Raw genomic sequence first — 21323 nt, 5'->3', positions numbered from 1 at the left:
GTTCTACGCAGAATGTCGATGATAATTTTCTTTGGGCATTCGAGGGGTGTATGGCCCAAATGATGATGCTGAAAGGAGGGGTCTATGGGATGAGTTGGCCGGCTTGATGAGCTGCTAGAAGGTGCCTTGGTGTATTGGGGGAGATTTTAATGTGGTTTGGTTTCCAAGTGAGAGATCCGGGGACTCGAATTATTCTGTAGCAATGGTGGATTTTTCGGAGTTCATTTTTGTGCAGGGTTTGGTGGATATATCGCTTGTAGGGGGCAGTTTACGTGGTCCAATAATTAGGAAGATCAAATATGGTCTAAAATCGACAGATTTTTACTATCTTTGGAGGGGGAAGAACATTATCTGGATGTGACACAGAGGCAATTTACATGGTTGTTGTCCGAATCACTTTCCTTTGATGTTGGATTGTGAGGCACCTAGAGGAGGGAGAAGGTATTTTAAATTTGAAAATATGTGGTTGAAATTTGAAGGTTTTGTTGATCAGGTTAAATCTTGGTGGATGTCATATGAATTTCATGGCTTGCCTAGCTTTGTTTTGGCTAATAAATTGAAAGCTTTAAAGACGGATCTGAAAAAATGGAAATGAGGAGTATGGTGATGTAGGGAAGAAAAAGAAAGAATTAATTGCAGAGGATCATGGATTAGTAGTAGAGGAAAGGGTGAGGAAGTTTGATATGGCTAAGGAATCGGAGAAAACCCTTCTTTTTGAGGAAGTACACTCGAGAGCTTTGTGGTTGAAGGAGGGGGGACAAAAACACCAAATTCTTTCACAGGGTGGCAAACACCCACCACATATATAATCATGTGGAGTCCTTGTGGATCAATGGTGCTATGTCCAATAATCATGTGGAGGTAAAGGAGCATATTGTACAGTTTTATAGCAATTTATATTCTGAGCAGTGTTCTTGGAGGCCAAGGATGGATGGTCAATATTTTCTCTCCATTGATGCGGATGAGAGTACTTGGTTAGAAAGAGAGTTTGAGGAGCAAGAGGTGTGGGAGATGGTGAAGGGTTTGGAGGGTGATAAGGCGCCGGGGCCGGATTGTTTCACTATGGCCTTTTTTCAAAAATGTAGGGAAGTACTGAAACATGATATTATGGCTGTATTTTTGGAATTCCATAGTCGACGACAGTTTGAGAAAAGTTTTAATGCGATCTTTGTTTCTCTGACTGTAACATACCTGCTCTAAGTGGTATGATATTGTCCACTTTGGGCCAAGCCCACACAATTTTATTATTAGGTTTACCCCCAAAAGACCTCATACCATTTACAAAAAACATATACCATATAAACACATCATCTTTTCCACACCCAAGCAATGTGGGACGTCACACTGATTCCTCAAAAGGAAGGTGCAATGGAGGTGAAGGATTTTCGGCCTATTAGCATGGTGGGTGGGGTGTATAAAATCATATCCAAGGTTCTTGCTACTAGGTTTAAGTCAGTATTGGGAAATATTATTTCCAATTCTCATAACGCGCTCATTGGAGGTAGCCAAATTTTAGATTCAGTGCTTATTGCTAATGAGTGTTTGGATATTCACATTCAATTGGAGAAAACTGGTGTACCATGCAGGTTAGATTTGCAGAAGGTCTATGATCACTAGCTGGAACTTCTTGCTTTATTTGCTTAAGCGATGTGGTTTTGGGGAGAAATGGCGGGCTTGGATAGAGTGTTGTATTTCTAGGTGAGAATTCCATTCTTGTGAATGGAACTCCTTCGCTTGTTTTTAATAGCTCACGTGGGAAATAGCAGGGGGATCCAATTTCGCCGCTTTTGTTTGTGGTGGTTATGGAGACATTGAGTAGGATGTTGACTACGATGATGGAGCAGGGCCTATTGACAAGGTTCAAGGGGCAATGAAGCGTTGGTAGTGTCTCATTTACTGTTCGTTGATGACACACTGATTTTCTATGGTACACAGTCTGAGCAAATTCAACATTTGCGGTTTATTTTCTTGTGTTTTGAAGCAATGTCGGGTTTGAGAATCAATTTGGGCAAATCCGAACTTGTTGCTATAGAAGCAATGGAAGATGTCGAAGAATTGGCTAATATTCTTGGATGTAAAGTTGCCTCTTTGCATATGAAGTATTTGGGTTTGCCGCTGGGTGTCTCATATAAGGCCACATCTATTTGGAATGGCGTTATTGAGCAAATGGAACGTCGGTTGGCTAGTTGAAAGATGTTAAATCACCAATTATCCCAAAAGCTTAAGCTCATAGGAAGAGGTAAATTTAATCACTTAACCATTACTTTAACACTCCCTCTCACGTGTGCGCTCAAACTTCCTTTTAATAGGTGAGGCCCAACACATGGAATATTTAATTGAAATGAGGTGAATTGATGGAGTCAAGATTCGATCTCAGGACCTTTGGCACTTATACCATGTTAAATCACCAGTTATCCCAAAAGCTTAAGCTCATAAGAAGAGGTAAATTTAATCACTTAATTATTACTTTAACACTCCTCATGTGTGGGCTCAAACTTCCTTTTAATAGGTCAGGGGGATCTCAGGACCTTTGGCTCTGATACCACGTTAAATCACCAATTATCCCAAAAGTTTAAGCTCATAGGAAGAGGTAAATTTAATCACTTAACCATTACTTTAACAAAAGACACTATATTTGTCTAGGGATGGTCATTTGACTTTGCTTAAAGGTACCCTTTCTAATGTTCCTACATATTACTTATCTTTATTTCCTATTCCAAAGGGAGTGGCTAATAGGCTCGAGAGATGCCAAAGGGATTTCCTTTGGGGTGGCATTGGGGATGAGGTAAAATTCCACTTAGTAAATTGGAAGCGGATTTGCATGCCGATAAAAGAGAGAGGGCTAGGTGTTCGGAATCTGCTTCAATTTAATAGAGCCTTATTGAGGAAGTAGTTGTGGCAGTATGTTATGGAGAGTGAGGTCTTATGGAAAATGGTGATCAAAGCTAAATATGAGAATATGAAGGGTGGTTGGTGTTCGAAGGAGGTTATAGGGACATATTGAGTGGGTGTGTGGAAACATATTAGAAGGGGGTGGGACAGTTTTTCCAACTTTGTTCGTTTTGGGGTGGGGGTTGGATCTAAAGTAGCTTTTGGCATGATATTGGTGTGGGGATAGACCGTTGAAGCATGTTTTTCCGCCTTTGTTCACTATTACTAGACACAAAAATGCGTGGGTGGTGGATAACTTTCAATGGTATGATGGGGTTATTGGGTGGAATGTCCTTTTTATGCGACCAGCGCAGGATTGGGCGATGGAGTTGGTACTAGCATTTTTTGAGCAGTTGTATTCTTTCAAGCTATGTCATGGAGGGGGATCGGTAGGATGGAGCCCGTCCAAGAGGGAAATGTTCGAGGTGAAGTTGTTCTATAAGGTGTTATCTAGCCAAGCTCATCCTGTTTTTTCATGGAAGAGCATTTGGCAAGTAAAGGCACCTTTAAGGGTGGTGTTTTTTGGGTGGACAGCAGCCTTAAGGAAAATAGTGACGCATGATAATCTACTAAAGAGGAATATTGTGGAAGTTTAGTGGTGTTGTATGTGTAAGAAGAGTGACGAGTCCATTGATCACATTTTGCATCATTGCGAAGTGGCAGGCGAGCTATGGAATTACATTCTTACATTGTCCGGGGTAGAGTGGGTTATGCCGAAGCGGGTAATGGATTTGTTGACAAGCTGGGGTGGTTCGATTGGGTGCAGCCTAGTTAAGGAAATTATAAGGTTGGTCCCGTTGTGTGTAATGTGGTGTATTTGGCATGAGAAAAATGCGCGGCTATTTGAGGATGTTGAGATTTCGACAGTAGAGTTGCAAAAGTCTATGCTTAACTTGTTACATATGCGGATGGCGGCTCATCATAGATGAGATGTTCCTACTTTAGCAGATTTCACGATTTTATTTTCTTCATCTTCCTATGAAGGGTTAATCTTTGTATACTCCATGTGTACTAAGGTTACACCCCTCTACGCTTTATTAATAATATGAAATTACTTATCAAAAAAAATTTGGTAAATAAACTTTTTGTTGACAGTAACAAGAAGTCGAGAACAAAATTAAATAAGGAACTTGCCTTCCGACAGAACTCAACCCAACAAAAATAGGCGGCCTTGACACAGTCTTCAGAAAAGTTTGTAACTCCAGATGAGCCGAACATAGTTCTTCTTTTCTATGCAGATGTCCTGAAGAAACAAGTGCTGAAATTTCACCGCACTTCTTACATGAAAACTGCCATTCCAAAGGCAGAAACCAAAAGCCGCAAACACAGACACTCGATGGCCAATAATCTGTTAATGTAGTGAAGTAAAGATGGTGATGATATTGAAGGAACAAAAGTTGAAAATAATAGAATTTTTCAACATGGGGCACATAAACTTCTGCTTTAAAAAGAAAAGGGGCAATCTCAAAGCCATAAAGCAAATAACTTCATCAAATTCCATTTTTGGTTGGGGGCCAAATTTATCCCCAGCCCAGTCTCAGTTCAATAAATCATCTACCAACAAAAACTTCCCACAAATGACTATTCATGGAAGAGTTAAATATCATTCAATGCTGTGCATAAAATTCAACCAAGAACCATCTGATACCATTTGACTATGAAAATCTAGTATTATCTTTAGTCATAGGAAACCTCCTTGGTAACAAGGCAGCATTTGAGCTTGACAGGCTGGAAACCAGTATCCATTAGTAGTGGATAATGGATTATGATAGAACTGAAATGACTTTAGGAAGCAATAGTATAGGGGAACATACAGTAAATAATTGTATAATTTGGGAGGCTATAAATTATCAATAATTGTATAATTTGATCATTGCTTTTCATAATACTGTTTCAGCCGCAGTATTTGCACGCGACACTCCTTCTAGCCCTTTCCTTCGTCTCCCTCCGGTATGATAACAAAACTTCTCCTTCCACCCCTCCTTGTTCTGAGAACTCCATGAAATTCTCATAGCTATTGCTTTTCCTTCATGCATTATGGAGGACTTGGTGGCAGTGGATTCTTCTGAGGTATTTTGGGACCAATCCAGAGCAGGATATCCACGGATAATCGCATAGAAATGTGCTAACAGACATGGGCGGTTCCTGACAGTAGAAGAATATGATGGTAGGCATAGGAGTGGCTCGATCATTATACCAGAAGGACGTTATGGTCAAGGATGGACACGTCTCATATCGGAGGTGCGTCTGGCTAAGTCTTCACTGTGTGAGTCTAGGGAGGTCAGGGAAGTTAATAAGAATTATGACGTAGGGGGGAGAAGCAGCAGCTATGTGGAAGTTTTGGGGTCATCGCTGCAGTCGACAAAGGACTGTTTCAATGATTTCGCTGAGCCAATAGCCAAGGTGCCAAGGTGGTTGAAGGAGGCTTCTGCAGAGAAGGATAAGCAAGTTCAGCTTTCTACTATACAGAAGGAGGGTTTGTTCGAGTCCTTAATCCCGGTGAGGTCAGACAGCGGCGGTATGGAGGGCCCGAAGAAGAACCAGTCCTTTGGTGGGGAGCCACTGGGTGTTCACTGCGAAGCTCCGGCGAGCAGGTCAATCACCACGACGAGGCTGACAGCTTCGGAATGTGGTGCTGATCACGTGAAGGGATGAGAGGGGGTAGGTAGCCACGACGTGCAGTCCTGGTTTCGTGTAAAAGTTGATCTAATTAATGCAAAGGAGTCGTTGAGAAGATTGAGAGGCGAGGTGGACGTGGGGCTTGACAAAATTGAAAGTGCTATCAAATTTGTGGAGGGCCCGAGTGTTCTTCCTAGGCCTGGTCAGTCTTGCGATTATGGGCTAGCTGGAGGGGACAAACATAAGAAAGGAGAAGCCCAGCCCAAGAAGGTTACTAGGGGAAGGCCCAAGCATGGTATGAGTCTTCAGCCGGTGAAGATGCATTTTAGGAGGAAAGCTGCTTGGCCCGTGGAGAAAGGGGAGGCATCGGATAGAGGACCAAACCGGTTGGTGTGCCGGGCAGTTCGTCGGGAGGTCCAAACACTCCGGTGGGCTTCGCCGGTAACGCAGTAAGTCCCAATGCTAGGTCGTTGTACTGCGACAGGGAGGCCCACGCCGGTTCTGTCCTACAGATTGCCTCTACGTCTCCGGCAAAGGTGCCAACAGAGGTAGTTTCATCCAGTCAGGGGGCAGCGAGGAAGATTCCAGCAAGGGATGGTGTTCTGGGAGATGTTCCAATGGTGGGTTCCATGATCAAGGCTACGGCGACGTTGGAATTAAGCGATCAAGCATCGGGTTCTCCGGTTGGTGAGTCGGACTGCTTGACGAGAGGTCCAAAGACTCCGGTGGGCGTCACCGGTAACTCTGTTAGCCACGATGTTAGGTTGTTGTTCTGCGACAGGGAGGCCCACATCGGTGCGGCTTTGCAGATAGCCTCCACATCTCCGACAAAGGTGCCGACAAAGGAAGTTTTGCCTAGTGAGGGGGCGGCGAGGAAGATTCAGACAAGGGATGGCGTTTTGGGAGATATCTTGACGGTGGGCTCCATGTTCAAGGATACAGCGACGATGGAGTTAAGAGATCAAGTATCGGGTTCTCCGATTAAGACGGAGGGGCTTCTACCCAGTCTTGCCGACCAAGGTTCACTGAAGGGGGACTCAAGCATCTCTGGTCCAGGGATTCTGGGTAAGCAGCCTGGTAAGGGGGTGTCTCCGAAATTCTCTGGGTCTGCTGCCGGTGACGGTGAGGAGGCCGGGGGAGGTTCTCTGGGGAGCAACCCCGATGAAAAGCCTCTAGGTGTTTTTGTGTTGGGTATTCTGGGTTAGGAGCCGGGGCGTTGCATATCACAGCTTGATAACTTGGGTGGAGTTTCTATAGCAGTGGAGGGCTCTATTTCCCAGGAATCTTTTGTCCCAGATTCTATACAGGAGGTGCAGTTGGAGGTGCAGGAGAGGAATTCTATCATTAAGGCATGCAAGGAAGTTGGCCTATCTTGTGATGGAGAGGAAGGAAAGCTTGAAAAGACCATTGGGGTGCTTATGGCTGACAACAAAGGCAAAGAAGTGGAGAGGGAAGTGTGCACTCTTGCAATCAAGAAAGGTAAGAGGGAGCTAATTAACTTGCAGTCCTCTGTCAATTTTTTGAAGCATTCGTCAAGGGACAAGAATAAGGGGAGGGCCAGTCGAGTTAAATCATGAAACTTAAAATTCTGTCATGGAATGTGAGAGGTTTGAATGAGAAGGATAAAAGGTTGAGGGTTAGGAATTTGCTTAGAAGTTGGAAGGCAGATGTTGTTTGTTTCCAAGAGACGAAGATGGACTTTATTTCGTATAACTTAGTGAGGAGCTTATGGGGTTGTCCGTATGTGGAGTGGTGCTTTGTTCCTTCTATTGGGGCTTCGGGGGGTATTTTGCTCATGTGGAACAAGAGGGCTGTTGAGAAGGTAGATGTAGCGTTGGGATGTTATGTGGCGGCTTGCTCCTTCAAGAATGTTGAGGATGGCTTTGAGTGGGCGTTTGCGGGGGTGTATGATTCTAACAGAGTAAATGCTAGGTGTTTTCTTTGGGAGGAGCTGGCAGGGGTCATAAGCTGCTGGGACGTGCTGTGGTGTATCGGTAGGGATTTCAATGTCACCCTTTATCCTAGTGAAAGGTCGAGGGGAGCTCATTCACGGTCGGCAATGAGGGATTTTGGTGAGTTCATATCGGAACAGGGCCTCATGGACCTTCCCTTAGTGGGGGGGGGATTTCTACTTGGTCAAATAACAATTCTTGGTCTAGGCTTGACCGTTTTCTTGTCTCCCCGGATTGGGAAGCCCGCCACCCGGACTTGCGTCAGAAGAGGATGCTTCGGGTATGCTCCAATCATGCCCCTATTATTTTGGATTGTAATTCTCATCGGGGAGGCAAAAGGCCTTTCAAATTTGAGAATTTGTGGCTCAAAGTGGAGGGTTTTGTGGACAAAGTGCGCAGCTGGTGGGACTAGTATTATTTTCAGGGCACTTCGAGTTTCATTCTTTCCAAAAAGATGCAAGCTCTAAAGTGGGATATTAGGAGATGGAATGCTCAAGATTTTGGCAACGTGGGGGTTTGTATTAAGGCTCGTATGGAAGATCTTAAAGATCTGGATAGGATGGAGGAAGAAAGAGGTTTATCCACAGAAAAGATCGAGAAGAAAAGGGTGCTCGCAAGGGAGTTAGAAATTTCCCTCCTTCAAGAAGAAATCAGATGGAGGCAAAAATCTAGAATCGGTTGGCTGAAAAAGGGCGACAAGTGTACTAAATTCTTCCATCGGATTGCTAACGCCAACCGAAGACAGAATTACATTGAGTCTCTGAACATTCATGGCACTACTACCTCTGATCAAGAGGCTATTAGTAATCATATTACTCGCTTTTATGAGACGCTCTTCACAGAGACTCTCAGTTGGAGACCGAGGTTAGATAATCTTCATTTCGATATGTTGGAGGAGGGAGAGTCTTCTAGTCTGGAAGTTCCTTTTAAGGAAAGGGGGGTGTGGGAGGTGGTCAAAAAAATGGATAGGGATAAGGCTCCAGGCCCGGATGGTTTTTCTATGGCTTTCTTTCAGGATTGCTAGAAGGTGATCAAAAAGGATGTCATGGCTGTTTTTGTGGAGTTCTATGATCAAGGTAAATTCAAAAAAAGTCTCAATGCTACGTTCATTGCTCTTTTTCCAAAGTCGCATGGGGCATCCAATCTGAAGGACTTCCGTCCTATTAGCATTGTGGGGGGGATTTATAAGATTATTGCGAAGGTTTTAGCCAATAGAATGAGGGGAGTCATGAACCGGGTCATCTCCAACCCACAGAACGCTTTTGTCAAAGGTAGACATATTTTGGATTCGGTGCTTATTGCCAATGAATGCCTGGATAGCCATCTCAAATCTAGGAATCCCAATCTCTTGTGTAAGTTGGATATGGAGAAGGCTTATGACCACATGAACTGGAAGTTTTTACTCTATTTATTAAAAAGGTGCGGCTTCGGTGAGAAATGATGCTCTTGGATTGAACATTGTATCTCGTCGGTGCGGTTCTTGGTGTTGATCAATGGTTCGCCTTCCGGTTTCTTTGTTAGTTCGCATGGGGTTAGACAAGGTAACCCTCTTTCGCCTTTTTTGTTCATTATGGTCATGGAGGCCTTCAGCAGGATGATTAATGCCTCTATTAGTAGGGGTTTCATCAACGGGTTCTATGTGGGTGCCAGGGAGCATGAGAGGGTTTCTATTTCCCATCTTCTCTTTGCTGATGATACGCTGGTGTTTTGTGGGGCAACTTCCGAACATGTTAGATTTATTAAAGCCCCCATTATTGGCTTCGAGGCGGTTTCAGGGTTAAAAGTTAATCGGGCCAAGTCTGTTTTGGTCCCAGTCGGAGATTCGGTAGAGACGGATGAGTTGGCTAGCGTTATGGGTTGTGGTACTAGTTCTTTACCCTTGAAGTACCTGGGTCTTCCACTAGGGGCTTCCTTCAAGCAGTTGGCTATTTGGGATGACATGTTGGAGAAAATTGCTAGAAGGTTGGCCCCTTGGAATCGTTCATATTTGTCCAAGGGGGCGAGGCTCACTCTCATCAAGAGCACCTTATCCAATCTCCCCACCTATCTTTTGTCTCTTTTCCCCATCCCTATTTCTGTGGCAAATCGCATTGAGAAGATTCAACGGGATTTTTTATGGGGGGGTTCAAGGACGAGCTTAAGTTCCATTTGGTCAGTTGGCACGAGGTTTGTTCTCCGATTGCTGAGGGAGGTCTAGGGATTCGGAGCTTGCGTCTTTTTAATCAAGCTCTCTTGGTGAAATGGTTGTGGAGATTTGCAAATGAGGAAGAAGCTTGGTAGAGAAGTGTCTTGGTGGCAAAGTATGGGGTGGATTGGGGTGGTTGGCGTTCAAATGTTCCTCGTGGAACGTATGGGGTGGGGTTATGGAAACACATTTGACATTTGTGGGGGTTGGAGGTCGTTTCGGTGCCACTTCAGATTAGTTCCTGGTTTGGGGGGGGAAGGTCAAATTTTGGGAGGATTGTTGGTGTGACGAGACGTCTCTCAAGGATGCCTTTCTGGGTCTTTTTAATATTGCTTGCAACAAGGATGCTTCCATTGCGGATATCCGGGAGTGTGTCAATGGGATGGTTCACTGGAATGTTACTTTTACTCGTAGTATTCATGATTGGGAGGAAATGGCCTTAGTCTCTTTCTTCTCGCTCTTATATTCGTCTTCGATTCGGGGGGTAGGGGAGGACCGGATGTGGTGGATCCCTTCAAGTAAAGGAAAGTTCGAGGTTCGTTCCTTCTATAGGATGCTTGCCTTTAAGGAGCCTAACCACTTCCCGTGGAGAAGCATTTGGCGCAATAAGGCTCCTTCGAGAGTGGCGTTTTTCGCATGGTCGGCCACCCTTGGGAAATCTCTCACGTTAGATAATGTTCAGAAGAGAGGTATTGTTGTGATTAATTGATATTGTATATGTGAGGCAGATGGGGAGTTCGTGGATCATCTCTTTCTTCATTGTGGGGTCGCGCGCAAGTTGTGAGATGTTATCTTCTCTCGCTTTAACATGAGTTGGGTTATGCCTAGAAGCGTCAAGGAGATGTTTGCTAGTTGGTGGGCGGTCGGTAGAACTAGTAGTGCCGTGGTATGGAAGATGGCTCCCCTTTGTCTTCTATGGTGTCTTTGGAAGGAAAGGAATGCGAGATGCTTCGAGGATTTGTCAAGGAACCTTGAGGACCTTATTCACTTCTTTTTGTACACTTTATTCACATGGACTGCAGGCTGGCTTGGACCTTATTCACTTCTTTTTGTACACTTTATTCACATGGACTACAGGCTGGCTTGCTCCTTTAGTGATCAATTTTCCTGAGTTTCTCTTTATGTTCTCTTCTTCTTTCTCCCCTACTTAGTCGCTCTATTATATACTCCCTATGTACTTGGGTTGCGCCCCTCTACTCTCTTTAATGCATTATTACTTATCAAAAAAAAATCATTATACAGACAAGTTTTCAAAAGCGGTCCCCACAAAAAAATAGTTTTTTTAAAGTGTTTTCAAAAATAGTTTCAAAAGACAAAACAAAAAGATTTTGTTGATAATTTTCACGAAACCATATTTGGCAACTGGACTGAAAACTAGTATAAAAATAGAAAAATAAGAACCAGTGTCACATATGTGACTAGCAGCACTTGCGTGGCCATTGGAACAGTCTGGCAATGCCCACAGCTTGTCACCAGTTGTGGCGGCACTGTGCGGCCACTAAATTGTCTGCCAACCACTACAATGTCGCTGGACCTGTCTAGTGGCCACCAAAGGACACCACCATGTGGCCGCCAGCTTCCAACAGGGCTAAATTTTTTTTCTTTTATTATTTGTTTATTTTTCAAAAACACTTTTCAAAATAGTTATTCAAACAAATTTTAGAAGTACCTCCTACATGCAACACTTTTTCATATGTGACCCCTGTGTTTTAGAAAACAATTCTCGAAACATTTCAAAATAGAAAACACTATTCAAAAACTTCCCTAAACAGGCTCTTAATAATTTGGTCATGATTCTCTCTGCCTCTCTCCCTTCCTGCTTCTTTTCTCTTTCTTCATTACTGTTCAGATCATACTTCGCCACCACCTTGACAGCAATCAGATTTGAAACTTCCTGCCTAACCTTTCCCATACCTGTCAAAAGCCTAAACCCCCACAGAACAAGTATCGATAGAGTAGTCATTGAAATCACTCTTTAGAACCCCTGTTAAACCCTAATTTGTATGCTGCCCTGTAATTACAACAAACACAATTTCCAGATCCCATGACATGAGCAATTGTAACCAAGTTTCTAAATTTCTCCTATGTCAGCCAGTCAATAGACACCTAAATTATATTCTGTCAATAGAACTAAATCAAAAACACCAAAATTGTCTCCTCACTTTTAACAATTTCCTATGATTTTAATTATTTAGTAAGAACACGGGATTCATACCTTAGACTTTCACCAGCCTTTCGCACATTGCAAACGAGGAAAAAGAAGTGACTGTACAAAGTTCAAGAAAGAAAATTTTGAAATAATATGTGAAGAAGATAAGCATACCAGGGCATTCAACAACTTCTTTGCTAAATCCGTACCTGTTATATGAAATTAGTGAAAAAATAGAAATCAGTACTAGTATGTTTTTTTTTTCTTTTGATAGGTGATCAGTACTAGTATGTTTTTTAGTCAAAGAAGCAAATTCACTTGATGATGACGAAAATTTGTAAACGACGAGGCCATTCTAACCAACTCATCAAAAAAGAGTAAACTAAGCATCATCACAAGAATATTCTTACTTGTTTAATAGCACTTTCCATTGGCTTATGAAAAAAAACTAAAATTAGACTCGTCTCTTGCAATGATGCACAATTTTTTTTTGACAAGTAATCCATGTCATTAAAAAGCGTAGAGGGGCAAACCCTACTACACAGGATATATACAAGAGATAACCCCTATTAATGATTAAAAAAACACAAATCCACAAATTCAGAAAATGTAGAAACAAATGAGATATTATATGCCCCTATCCATATATAAAGTGAATTGACCAAGATGTTCTCGAGCTCTTCCATCAACTTTTCACAACCTTCAAAACACCTTGCATTCCGCTCTCTTCATATAATCTACATTAAGCCCTGTTAAAGTTTGTATGAACGGTTTAGACACAAAAGGCCGAGGATATTATATTATTCAACTTATGTTAACCTAATACAAGCATCATATTATATAGGATTAGGAAAATATCATAAAGACTAAACTACCCCCAAATCCCTAATGACTCAAACCCTAACTCTTCTAACACTCCCCCTCAAGTTAGAGAATATACATCATATGAATCCAGCTTGGAAGATACAAACAAACGAAAAACAACTAGAAAAACATACTCTAACACTCCCCCTCAAGCTGGAACAACTTGGAGCACACAATACAAAGACTCATACAAATAACAAAATAATTTAATAAAACTTCAAGGCCGGTCGAAAACTCATCAGAAACTTGAACAACCAAGATTTGATCGGATCTCGCCGCAAAACACCAAGGCCGGTCGAATACAACGATCACTAACAACATATGTGATCGGGTCTCGCCGCAAAACATCAAGGCCGGTCGGATACATCGATCACTAACAACAACAATCACTTTTCACGTGATCAACCACCGAGTTTCACCGCAAAACAACTACTAGACAAAAAAAAAAAAAAAAACTTCGCTGGAACTTAGCCAGAGCTTCAAAACTGGCACGAGACAAGCAGAACATGCCAGCAGGACCTAAAACAGAACAAAAAAAAAAACACTGAAAACAAAACAGAAACAGTCAATGGAGGCTCGCCGGACCTTCGCTGAACCTTCGCTGGAACTTGCCGGAGAAGACAGATCACTCCGACCACTTCAAAAACAGCAACTACAGAAGCAAACGGTGACCACAGATCAATGTTTTAACAAGACAAACATCAAATGGCCAGATTTTTTTTTTTCCCCAATGTCCGCTGTAACTTCACCGGCTACCACAGAACACTCTAGCCACTACAAAACATGCCGGCCATCACACCCAGCAACAAGAACACGCACCCCAGCAGTAATGACAGTGCTGGTTTTTTTTTTTTTTTGCTCTTCACCGGAGGTGTTCCTCCGGTCACTGTAAAACCAAAAAAAAAAAAATGCTCTACCAAGGCACTGCCCGTGTGGGCATTATGCCCACATGGGCGGTGCTGGCACTAGAAAAACACTCAACAAAACAACACAAATATAGCGGAAAAACACTACTACAAATAACTAAGGCTCTGATACCATGTTATAATTGGAATGAACGGTTTAGACACAAAAGGCGGAGAATACTATATTATTCAACTTATGTTAACCTAATACAAGCATCCTATTATATAGGATTAGGGAAATACTACAAAGACTAAACTACCCCCAAAACCCGAATGACTCAAACCCTAACTCTTCTAACAAGCACAAGGGGGGGGGGGCATCCTTCATGTGGCTAAAACTGAACGATTTCCCAACTAACCTCATCAGCAATTTAACAGCTCTATCACCCGTCTAAGCATGACCCATTCCACTCCAAAAAGGCTAAAAATCTCATTTTATAATTCTCTTGCCACTTCACATTGGAGAAGAAGATGATCTATGGATTCCCCATTCCTTTTATACATGCAACACCAATCCACCACTATTACTTTTTTCTTGACGTAAATCGGGTCGATTCTTTTTTGAATCTATATGCACTCAGGTTATCCAAACTCAAAATCTTTCCAAGAGCCGACGTCTACACAAAGAAACTCACTCTCAATGGAATATTGACTCTCCAAATACTCTTCCAAGAGCCGCCCCCCCAAACAAGATAACTCATGAAAAAACGACCTTACTTCAAACTTCCTCCTCTTTAAAGGGATCTACCAAATACGATCCTCACCACCATGTCTCAATCTGAGGGAATACAGCAAATAAAAAATGCAATCACCAAATCAACCTTCAAACCTTGTACAAGTCTTATAAAAGATAAATTCCACTGAATACTGTCATTAGAAAACTGCATATTATCTGCAACCCACGTCTCCTTACAACAAAAAATACTAAACAACTCCGGAAAAAATTCCTTTAGTGGTTGATCCCCACACCATAAATCATGCCAGAACCTAATCTTAGTTCCATCTCCCATTTCATATCTGACAAATCTCAAAAAAAACTCCCCACCCCCTCCTAACATGTTTCCACACTCCAACTACAAAGAGTCCCTCTACCTGCTTAGAACACCAACCTCCGCTCATACTATCATAGTTTACTTCCACCGCCAGCCTCCACAAAGCCTCCCTCTGTAGCGTAATGCCATAACCACTTACCTTGTAATGGTTGATTAAACTTAATCAAGTTTCTTACCCCAAATCCACCAGTTTGCTTCAGAGAACAAATCTTTGACCAATTAACTAAATGGTACTTAAACTCCTCATTAATACCTCCCCATAAGAAATCTCGTTGAAGTTTCTAAAGCCATCGTATCTATTGAGAGATGTGGCTTTGGGGAGAAATGGAGAGATTGGATAGCTCACTGTATATCTAGGATGCATTTCTCGGTGCTGGTTAATAGTTCTCCTTCTGGGTTGCTTTAATAGCTCTCGTGGCCTAAGACAAGTAGACACTTTATCTCCTATGCTATTTGTGGTTGTCATGGAGGCTTCGAGTAAAATGTTATCCTCCTCAGTGGATAGGAGGCTTTTATGAGATTTTCGATGGGGTCGAGGGATACGGGTGAGCTCCTAGTGTCCCATCTTTTGTTTGCAAACAATAATTTGATCTTTTATGAAGCAAAAATGGACCATTTTCGTCATCTAAGTTGTCTCTTCTTATGTTTTGAAGTTGTCTCAAGATTGAAGATTATCTAAATTAGAGTTAGCCCATGTTGGCATGGTGAATGATATTGGAGGTTTGGCTTGTATTCTTGGATGGTTGTAGGGTGTCATCTTTGCCTATGAAGTATTTGGCTCTTCCTTTGGGAGCTTCATGTAAGGCTAAATAAATACAGGATGGCATTCTTGAAAGATGGAAGGTCCTTCGGTTGGTTGGAAGAGGCTCAACTTATCGAAGGGTGGTGGCTCTAATTAAAATCACTCTCTCCTTTGCCCACTTATTATCTCTCTCTTTTTCCCATCCCCATAGGAGTTGCCAAATGGATTGAGAAACTTCAAAAGGATTTTATGTGGGGTGGAGTTGGCAACGAGTTTAAATTCCATCTAGCCAATGTTCTCCAATTTACTATAGTGGATTGGGGTATAGAATTTTTCCATAGAAAGAGAAGCGTTGTAGATATCGGTGGTGGAAACCAAATATGATAGTATGCGGGGAGGATGGTGTTCCAAAGAGGTTGTAGGTCCTTTCAGGGTGGGGTTGTGGAAAAACATTAAGAGGGGTGGGGAGTGTTTTCTAGATTTGCCAGATATGAGAAGGAAGACGGGTCTAAGATAAAGTTTTGGCATGATTTGTGGTGCGGGAATCATCCCTTAAAGACTTCTCTTTGGAATTGTTTAGAATTACCAACTGTAAGGAGGCTCTGGTGGCGGATCATGTACAATTCCTTAACGGCAACCTTAAGTGGAATATTTCTTTTACCAATTCAATGCATGATTGGGAAGTGGACCTGGCCACTTCATTCTTTAATCATTTGTATTTTCTCAAATTGAGACGAGGTTGCAAAGATAAAATGTGTTGGATTCCTTTCAAAAGATGGAAGTTCGAGGTTAGATCTTTCTACCATGTGCTTTGCACTCTTGTTGGCTCCCCATTTCCTTGAAAGAGCATTTGGAGAACTAGGACTCCTTCAAGAGTCGTGTTCTTTGTGTGGACGGCACTAGGAAAAATCTTTAACTTTGAATAACTTGAGAGAGAGAAGCATCATAGTGGTAGACTAGTGATGTGTGTGCAAGAGAGGAGCTAGAAGACTATTGATCACCTTCTCCACTATGATGTGGCTAGAGAATTGAGAGTTTCAATTTTCCATATTTTTGGTGTAAAGTGGGTCATGCCTAAGAGGGTGATGGATTTATCAGTTAGTTGGAGAGGACAATGTGGAAATTGATGTATTTTAGAAGATTGGAAGTTGGCTCCTCTATGCTTAATGCATAACATTTGGGGAGAGCGAAATGCGAGAAGTTTCAAAGACTAAGAGATCAGTGATAGACTTAAAAGCTGTCATCTTAAACTCTCTTTATACTTGAATGGCGATGTACACTAGTCCTCGCTTTTCTAGAATTTCAGAATTCTCTTTTATTCCCTAAATAGGGTTCTCTCAGTTATGCTTCTTGTATACTTAGGTTGCACCCCTCTATGCTTTTAATGAGATTGAATTACTTAGCCACAAAAAAAAAAAAAAAAAGTTAAGGGAAAAATATAAAAAAGCCCTCCAAACTACCAAACGTTTGCAATATAGCCCCCCAATGTTCAAAAAGTACTAAGTAGCTCCCAAACTACCAAAATGTATCAAAAATGCCACTTTTTTTTTATATTCCAATAATACCCCTATTCTTTTTACAAATAAAATAATAAAATAATTGTAAAAAAAAAAAACCAAACAATTTTTTAAAAATAGAAAAAAACCAATGGGCGAATAAATACAAAAAAAAATGTTTTTTGGAATAAATAAATTATTTAGGCCAACTACAGTGACTATTCATGTCATATTAAAGTAAAATCAAAGATACGATTCTTGAGATATTCTAAAAAAAACAATTTAGTCCCTGGAGTCAAATTCTGTTAAAAATTTGTTTTTATTCGCGCATTGATTTTACTATACGACATGAAGCAATTTGTAATTTAGGCCAATTACAGTAACTAATTATTTATTTATTCCAAAAAACTCTTCTTTTTTTTTGCATTTATTCACCCATTGGTTTTTTTGTATTTTTCACTAATTTTTTGGTTTTTTTTTACAATTATTTTATTATTTTATTTGTTAAAAGAATAGGGATATTATAGGAATATAAAAAAATAAGAGCCTTTTTGATACATTTTGGTAGTTTGGAGGGTTACTTTAGTACTTTTTGAACATTAGGGAGCTATATTACAAACAGCTAGTAGTTTAGGGGGCTTTTTTATATTTTTCCCAAAAAGTAATAATCAAAGTCGCTACTCACAATCTCTTAAGATGTATTTATAGCTAGAACATAACACTAGCATTGCCCTAAACATTAAGAAGACTTTGGTGTTTTGTATGTACAAGAGTGGGTAGTCTATCGATCACCTTCTTCTTCATTGTGAAGAAGCAAGAACTTTACAAAGCACGTTATATAATTTGTTTGGTGTTAAATGGATTGTGCCTAGAAGCATGAGAGAGTTGTTGATGGGTTGGGGAGATCAAGTGGGGCGTCGTGATATTTTGGAAGTTTGGAGGTTGGCTCCTGTATGTTTAATGTGGTGTATTTGAATAGAGTAAAATGTACGAAGCTCTGAAGATAGAGAGACTTTGGGGGTGGAGCTAAAAAAGACTATATTCAACTCCCTTTACACATGGATAACAGCTCATAAAAGTTTTCTTTTTTCCAGTTTTTCTAACTTTTTGAACCTTTGTTCTTATTTTACTACTGAATACGGGATTTTCTTGTATACTTCCTATGAACTAGGGTTTCAACCCTCTGAGTTTTACAATGAGATTAAATACTTATCAAAAAAAATTGCCCTACTCAAGTGACTCGCATGACAATCACATGGCCCCTTTAAAAGACTTAAAGTAAATCAAACAAATGGTACATGACTGAAAATAAGAATTAAAACAAGATCAGCCCAATATATATCTTTCATTAATTCACAGACATTGAACTTCCACATTTCAGACTTCCATATGTTATTTCAAACCTACTGGATAGACCAGATGGAATGCACAAGTATCAGGGCTTGAAAAGTTCAAATAATGCTCAAGAAGAAGAAAGCTACAGACACATTTATGTCCCATGGTACATCATAGGATAACCTATAAATATGGCCTTTTTTATCTCAAATATATATGTGTATGTGTGTGTGTGTGAAACTAATTACTCACAATAACAGGGGCGATGGAGGCCTATCATGCCATGTGGGGAGACCTGTTACTGGATCCTGAGTCAAGAAAGGAGCACTGCGATGAGTTTAAGAAAGACAGAAGCCATGTAGCTCTGGACAGTACAATAAGCTGGACAGTACAATAAGCACACAGCAAGGCACTTCGATTTTATTCTTTTCTTTCCTTTCTCTCTTTTCTCTTTTCTTTTTCTTTTTTTTTTTTTAAATTCACTGCTATATGTTGTTTCATTAATAAACTATCAAGTCGAGGTTTTGTCTTTTGAATAATTGAGTTGCGGCTACATAATGAATCAAAAGCATCAACAAATCTGGTGTAGAAAACACCAACCGTAAAAGGGAAAGTACTCAGATTCAGTTCATCACATCTCCATGATCCCCAACTTTCAGTGAAAAGAGGCCACATCCAATGAATCACGTCCTTCCAACAAACCTATGTGCATGGAGGTAGATCAAAATCGATAAAGCTATGGATGAAAAACCTACTTCAATAAAAGGGGAACAGAATCTATTTATTTTTTAATGATGTTTTTCTATCAGCAAAATTGCACTTCACATGACTAGGCAAAAAACCAGTTACAGTGGCATCATTCATGCTTTTCTACTGAGAAGCATGAGTACCTTATCAATGGGAGCTTCCTGGAGATATCTATACAAAAGTGGAAGTTCTTTTCTGAACTGGCGCTCAAATGATGAAGGTGCACTACATGGTAAATCAAGAAAAGAACTAATGTAATCATACAGAAAAAGATTTCGCTCCACAATCCTTATTGCTGATTACTGGACAGGTAACACAAAGTTGCGAGAAATGTCTTAGGAAAATTGACTGAAAAAAATACATGGTCTTTCAAGAAGAATGGAAACTATAAAGTCTCAATTGAATATCTAAAAGTTGATAAAGGTGGTTCAAATGCATGAAAAAATACATATGAAAGGTCAAAAGGGACATTGAAACCTGTCAGCCAGAGAGAGAGAGTAGCAGACCATTGTAATTGCAATAACATGAGAACATAAGTAAAATTTTTTTTTTACTTATCAAAAAAAATATTTTCTCAAATTTTCACCAAGTTATTTCACTCATCATGGATCCCCAACATGATACCAAAGTATCTAAAAAGTCTTTGTTTTGAGTCTAGGTGATGCTGGCAACGAGAAATCAATTCATTTTTATTTTATTCTATTTTAAGAGTCAAGGGAATTTCTAGAATTTTATATTTATGGGCATGAGCTGTACTTTTGATCCGTTAGGTCTTATTTTGGGTTTATTACATTATTAGGTTTTATTTATGGGTTTCGCATATTTGGTTTGGGCTTTAACTAGTATAAGTACATTAGGGTTAGGCATTATATGCCAATATACATAGATGTAGGGTTTTTCTAATAATAGTTGAATAAAGAAGCAACTATGCAATTTCCAATTGACACAACCCTTCTCTGAGGTGTGATGCCAAGGAAACCCAAAGATACTTAAGATAACTAGGAGTGATGCCTATGTTTTTCTTTTTTCTTTTTCTTCTTTCTATTTTCTTTTCAGTTTTTAGCAATTTTATTTTAAATTCCAACCAACATTAATCTGATTTTCTTATATCATTTTCCTAGAATCCAATTCTAAAGAACCCAAACCACCCATACTATCCACAGCCCAGGAACAGCCATCTAAACCCTAACAACGTGTTTGATTGGCTACTTAAACAGCAAAAATGTTGTTTAAACACAAAAGACAATTTTAAGATGTTAGTTATCTAAAGAAGTTTTTAGATGTGATCCCCACAGAAAACACTTTTTCAGTGTTTAATTACAAAATACTTTTCGATAAGTAACTAAAAAAAAAAACTTTTTGGAGGGTAAAAAGTTAATGTAAGAAGGATTTGTATAGATTTAAAAAATAATAATAAAATAAAATAAAACAATCACTATAGGGGATATAAACTTTTTCCTAGAATCCAATTCTAAAAACCCAAACCACCCATACTATCCACAACTATCATTAACCTGTCAGCCATTAAATTACAATATCCTACAATCAATAATAAGTAGCTGGAGCCCTTGGGGTTGGCTCAAGTGATGAAGGCCTTGAATTTTGGTGGTATAACCATCAGGTCTAAGGTTTGAATCTCCTTGGGTGCAAACAATCCTTGGGGCCACACCCCTAACAAAAGCTAAATTTAACCGAATCATGCGGTAGGAGTGCATTACACAGGTTTGGGGTTAATCCTTTAGGGGTGTATACACGAAGTGACCCTACCTAGGGGGGTTTCCCCATCATCAAAAAACAATTAGTAGATGACTTATATTTCCATATTGCTAACAACGGTTCCATCAAAATGTCAACACTAGAGGGGATATAAACAATAGGCTGATATCTAAACATATCTATGGACCATTTTCATTATTAAAACAGTTAATTGTTTTTTTTTTTATTTAGCACTGGGTATCCAGAGCTTCGCTCCGACTAACCCCGAGGGTGCACAGGCCCTCGGCAAGGAGTTTCCCGCAAGTGCAGCTCAGTTAATTCAAGAGGCGAACCCCCAATCCGATGGCCCCAAGAAGCAGTTTGCACTCAGTGGGTTTTGAACCTAAGACCTTGAAGAGCATACTCAAAGTCCCAGGTTGTCCAACCACTGAGCCAACCCCTTGGGGTTTAAAATATTTAATATTTAAAATGCCAATTTATGCATTTGAAATCAACCATTCCAGAGAAAAAGAAAAATATTGATAAGTCCAGTGCAATGGTAAAATTTTAAGTTGTCAAGCACAAGTATGTCGATTTTTCAAGTCTTGAAGGTCAAAGTCGTATACAAGGGATCCCTCCCGACTCCCAGAA

At 40.5% G+C, this 21323-nt stretch overlaps 1 protein-coding gene across 1 annotated transcript in view; it reads right to left on the bottom strand.

Moving 5' to 3' along the window:
* Positions 1-21323, bottom strand: part of LOC132183199 (uncharacterized) — a 44676-nt gene that overhangs the window by 20542 nt on the left and 2811 nt on the right. The window contains exons 6-9 of the mRNA XM_059596606.1: positions 19121-19202; positions 18831-18932; positions 18483-18538; positions 12011-12045 (exon numbers count right to left, since the gene is read on the bottom strand). Coding sequence (XP_059452589.1) covers positions 12011-12045; positions 18483-18538; positions 18831-18932; positions 19121-19202 — 275 coding nt within the window. The remainder of the gene's footprint in view (positions 1-12010; positions 12046-18482; positions 18539-18830; positions 18933-19120; positions 19203-21323) is intronic.

The sequence above is a fragment of the Corylus avellana genome, chromosome ca1, assembly GCF_901000735.1.
Source record: "Corylus avellana chromosome ca1, CavTom2PMs-1.0".
NCBI lineage: Eukaryota > Viridiplantae > Streptophyta > Magnoliopsida > Fagales > Betulaceae > Corylus > Corylus avellana.
Note: the sequence above shows the minus strand (reverse complement) of the source record. Positions and strands in the feature narration are given on the sequence as shown.